At 44.0% G+C, this 5,430-nt stretch overlaps 1 protein-coding gene across 1 annotated transcript; it reads left to right on the top strand.

Moving 5' to 3' along the window:
* The first annotated feature begins 850 nt into the window (after window positions 1-850).
* LOC142534463 (uncharacterized) lies at window positions 851-2,260 on the top strand. The gene has a single exon (XM_075641335.1). It carries the CDS (start codon window positions 851-853, stop codon window positions 2,258-2,260), a length of 1,410 nt encoding a protein of 469 aa, XP_075497450.1.
* The last annotated feature ends 3,170 nt before the right edge of the window (window positions 2,261-5,430 follow it).

Genomic DNA, 5,430 nt, shown 5'->3' with positions numbered 1-5,430 from the left:
GTTTCAGACTTGTATTGTACTTTATTTGCCGGGGAGATGCCCTGTGTATCTGTAGTAGTATTTGATTGTTTTGTGATGTTTTGAGTCGATTCTGTGATATTTATGATCTGGTGAGTATTTGGTAAGTTTTAATTTCTGTTTAGTCCTGGCCAGTGCGGCTATAGGTTGTTGTATATTTTGATATAAATTGCTGCTTGAGTTTTTCGGGATGTCCTATTTACGGGGAGGTCATGCCAAAATTTTTCTAGGCCCTGAGGTCCGTTTTAAAGTATTTTAAACCTTTTTCCCTGCAGTTTTAGTCAAACCATTATTTTTGATCATTAATTGTCATTAGAGTAAATGAGCACATCTTGGTATCAGAGCGTAAACTGGGATACGCTCGAACTAGAGTCTAGGACACCCGTCTTGGCACTAAAATGGTTGTTGCGCCTATGTATGCTACTTGACAGAATGTTTATGTGATTATATGATCTGTTTACTTCCATTCTAATTGTTTTGGTGTTTTATCGTATAGAATGGAGGGAGGTGGAGAAATTCCTGTTGATGAGGTTCCTCTAGCTCGAGGTCTAGGTCGTGGGCGTGGTAGACCTCGTGTCCGGGTTGTTGATGATACTTTTGTGGAGCAAGCTGCTGATCAGTTAGAGCATCTTAGGATGGATGAGTTAGTTGCGCGTTTCCATTCTATGCATCCTCCTCGATTCAGTTGTTCAGAGGGAGCTGAGAAAGCTGAGTTATGGATTTCTGAGATTGAGGAATTGTTCGATTTGATTGGTATCCTCCAGAGTGTCGATTGAGATTAGCTGTGCATCAGTTGAAAGATCGTGCCAAAATGTGGTGGTCTACTACATTGATGACTTTAGATGCTCAGAGGATCATTCCATCATGGGATATATTCAAGCTGAAGTTTAAGGAGAGTTATTGTCCTCCATCATTCTACAGTTCAAAGGCTTATGAGTTTCATAACCTGAAACAAGGCGATATGTCAGTTGCGGAGTATGCAGATTCTTTTTATGCTATGCTGAGATATGCTCCTCATGTTGCTGCAAGTCAGGTTGCTGTTGTTGAGAGTTTTATTGAAGGATTGAACGATCATCTGCACCCTTTTGTTTCTACCGGTAAGCCACTGAATTATCTTGAGGCAGTGGAAATAGCAAAAAGGGCTGAAGCTAGCCTTAAGAGGAGTGGCAATCGAGTTCCTACCCAACATCATCAGTCGGGGAGGCAACAATTTAGTTCATCTGGTTCTGCATCTCTTCTTCCACGTGGGAAGCAATTTAAGAAGCCCGGTTCTAGTTCTTCGAGTTCAGGGAGTTCAGGGAACCGTGGTGGATATCGTTACAGTGGACCTTATTGTGATCATTGTGGGGGCAAGCATTCCAGTAATCAGTGTGTTGGAGTTCAAGAGGTTTGCAATGTTTGTGGTCGGCCTGGCCATTTTGCTAGAGTCTGTCCTAGTAAGATGGGGAAATCAGCCAAGGCAGGTAGTGGAGCTCAAAGTAATAGAATTCCAACAGCGTCCCAGTCCTCCCATCAGCCTAGTCGCCCTTCGCATCAGAGCAGAGGGCAAGGTGGTCAACAAAATCAGTCATCTGTTCATGTATTTGCCTTGACTGAGGATGAGGCTCAGGCAGCTATAGGTACTGTCATTACCGGTAACTGTACTCTATGTGGTTTTATAACACGAGTGTTATTTGATACTGGAGCATCTCATTCCTTTGTTTCTCATGCATTCGTTGTTTCGCATGATCTTCGCACCACTAGTATGAATTCCAATCTATCTGTTGCTACTCCGATGGACAAAATGATTATCGCTGATAATGTGCTATTCAATGCGGTTTTGTTTCATGAGGAAAATGTTCTGTATCTGAATCTCATAGTCCTACCTATGCATGAATTTGATTGCAACGTTGGTATGGATGTTTTGACTGCAAATCGTGCCACTGTTGACTGTTATCGAGGAATAGTTCGTTTCAGGCCTAGCTTTGCTCCTAAATGGAATTTCTATGGTCGTGGTTCTCAAGCCAAGATTCTTCTAGTTTCTGCCATTGAAATGAATCGATTGTTAGATTCCGGTCATGAAGGTTTTCTGGTTTATGCTGTGGATCTATCGCAAGATGAGCGACAGATTTCTGATATTCCTGTAGTCCGTGAGTTTCCTGATGTGTTTCTAGAAGAGATTCCTGGTTTTCCACCAGAACCAGAAGTTGAGTTCAGTATCGAATTAATGCAAGGAACTGAACCCATATCTCGAAATCATTAGCTTGACAATCAATACCCTTGACAAGATCAGAATAGTATGTGTCGCCATGCCTACTGACAAAAGACAGGGTGTGGGCAGATGTCTAATAAAAAACAGTGTCCAGACACCATAATCGAGGTCATATTCTTTCCTATAATTACCTAGGTTTTCTCATTACTTTGTTACATGAGATATTGCATTATATTGTATTTAAAAAATTCTCTCTACCTAGTGAACCCAGTACTGACTTGAGCGCGGAGTGAACACATTGAAAACCCTTCCGACGCCCTACTGACATTTTATTGTTGAGTATGTACAGATTTTCTGACCCGAGCTCACCCCATCAGACCAAGCAAGACCCATCCCACCAGCCACCCGGGCTCATCTCATCAAGCCTGGTCATCCAGTCTCATCTCACCTTGCATGGCCAGGTCACCTCGGCTCATCCCATTAGATCAGACCAAGCCTATCCCACCAAGCCAGGTCAGACCATCATGTCACATATCACCAGGCCAGGTCAGGCCACCCAAGCTCATCCCATCAGGCCAAGCCAGACCCATCCTACAGGAAACTCGGGCTCATCTCACCATTCCAAACACCCAAGCTCATCTCATCATGCCAGGTCAGGCCCATCTTACAAAGCCAGACAACCCGAGCTTGCCCATCAGGCTAGGCCAGACTCATCTCATCAAGTCAAAAATCTCCATATTCTAAGTCCGGGAGCCAGAGGCCCAAGTACAATATTAAAAACTTTATCAACAATTATATATATTTTTAAGGGATACATGTTTTACTTATATTATCTAATCGAATATTAAATATCAAATTTTAAAACTTCCTAGTAAAGCATATCCGAACACAAAATTATAAACAAATGGTGTTAAAGAGAAATATAATTAGAACTAAATAAGAAATTAATTAATGTAATGGAAAAGAAAAGAAAATAAAATACATGTTTGTCCAAACAATGCCTAATTTCATTGCACCTAAGTTAACATTGATTTTTATATCGGATTTGACAGCTACAGTTTATTATCATTCAATGTATTTTCGTTAAATTTAATCGTATACAAACTACAACTTTGCTCAATAGCCATAATAAACATCATGATGATAATGATGAACCCGACCAGGTCTTCTCGCCTTACCAGGGTCGTCTTCTTTGACCAGGGTTTAGGTCACCCGATCAGGGTTCGTCTAGCCCGAGGGTTCAGGTCACCCGACTAGGGTCATCTCGCCCACCAAAATTCATCTTTCATGGTTCGTGTCACCCGACCAAAGTTCATCTCCCTCGACCAGGGTTCATCTCGCCCGACCAGGGTTCATCTCACTTAATCACAGGGAAAGATCTTTCGAGATCGGGTTCCTTCCCACTTGGGCCGATCGCAAGGAGACGTGCCCGCCAATATGGGTCACCATGCCTCGAAATCATTAGCTTGACAATTAATACCCTTGACAAGACCAGAACAGTATGGGCCGCAAAGCTTGCTGACAAAGGACAAGGTATGGGTATATGTCTAATAAGAAACAGTATTCAGACACCATAATCGATATCATATTCTCCCCTATAAATACCCAGATTTGCTCATTCATTTGTTTCATGAGATATTTCATTCAATAAATTCTCTCTCTACCTAGTGAACAATGTACTGACTTGAGTGTCGGGTGACCACATTGGAAACCTTTCTGACGCCCTATGGACATTTTATTATTGAGTGTGTACATATCGTCTGACCCAAGCTCACCACATCAGGCCAAGCCAGACTCATCCCACCAGGCCACCCGAGCTAGTCTATCAGGCCGGGTTATCCATGCTCATCTCACCTTGTCAGGCTAGGTCACCTCGGCTCATCCCATCAGATTAGACCAAGCCTATCCACCAGGTCAGGTCAGGCCAACAAGGCCCATCTCACCAGGCCAAGCCAGGAAAGGTCACCCAAGCTCATCCAATAGGCTAAGCCAGACCCATCCTACAGGACACTAGGGCTCATCTCACCACGAAAGACACCCGTGCTCATCCCATCAGGCCAGGTAGGCTCATTCCACAAAGCCAGTCCACTCGGACTCGTCCTATCAAGCTAGGCCAGACTCATCTCACCAAGTCAAAAATCTTCACATGGAAAGTACACTTCTCTGCTCATTAGATTGCTCCTAGCTTACCCAATCTACCCGGAAATCATCATCATCATCTTATGTGGGAAATCCGATCTATAGACATAGATACGATTTCATTGAAATATAAGCCCGGAGACATGAGGTCCCGACACCTTATTCTAAGCCTGGGAAAGATGAGGCCTGGACACTTTATCTAAACCCAGAAATGAGGCCCCATTACCTTATTCTAATCCCAAGAGACACGAGTCCCCGACACCTTATCTAGCCCGAGATCAATGAGGTCCTGACACCTTAGTCTAAGTCCGGAGGCATGAGGCCCTGACTTTTTATCTAAGCTCTGGAGACATGTGGCCCCAGAATATTTCTAAGTTTGAGAGGCATGAGATCCCGACACTTTATCTAAGCCTGAGATATATGATGCCCTGGCACGTTATCTAAGCCCGAATGACATGAGGCTCCGACACTTTATTCTCAGCGTGAGAGACATGAGTCACAGCACCTTATCTAGCCCGGGAGACATGAGGCTCCGGCACCATATTCTAAGCGCGGGAGCCATGAGGCCCGAGTACCTTACCAAATCCAGAGTAATGAGGCTTCGACACCTTATTTTAAGCCCATGAGGCATGATGTTCCAACACTTTATCTAAGACCGCGATACATGAGGCCCCAACTTTATCTCAGCTCGGGTGACATGAGACCCTAGGACCTTATTCTACGCCTTGGAGGCATGAGACCCGACATTTTATCTAAGCCCGGGGACATGAAGCCCCGACACCTTAGCTTAAGCCCTGGAGGCATGAGGCTCCGACATTTTATCTAAGCCTGGGAGACATGAGGCCCCAACACATTATCTAAGCTTAGAAGAAGTAATGCCCCGACACTTTATTTTAAGCCCGCGAGACATAAGGGCCCGACACTTTGTCTAAGCCCAGGAGACATGAGGCATCGTCACCTTATTAATAAAGCCCGAAAGGCATCAGGGTCATGTTACTTTTCAACTCTTAGAAAATTTTACAAAGTGTTGGGGCTAACTAGTCTTTGATCAGTGGTCAAGACCGCCCTGCTAGACCGATTAA

This window comes from Primulina tabacum, unplaced genomic scaffold (genome assembly GCF_025594145.1).
Source record: "Primulina tabacum isolate GXHZ01 unplaced genomic scaffold, ASM2559414v2 Contig533, whole genome shotgun sequence".
Classification (NCBI taxonomy): Eukaryota; Viridiplantae; Streptophyta; class Magnoliopsida; order Lamiales; family Gesneriaceae; genus Primulina; species Primulina tabacum.
Note: the sequence above shows the minus strand (reverse complement) of the source record. Positions and strands in the feature narration are given on the sequence as shown.

Bases quoted from the DNA above. Each gene is read 5' to 3' on its own strand.
- LOC142534463 (XM_075641335.1), top strand. From the start codon at position 851: ATGACTTTAGATGCTCAGAGGATCATTCCATCATGGGATATATTCAAG.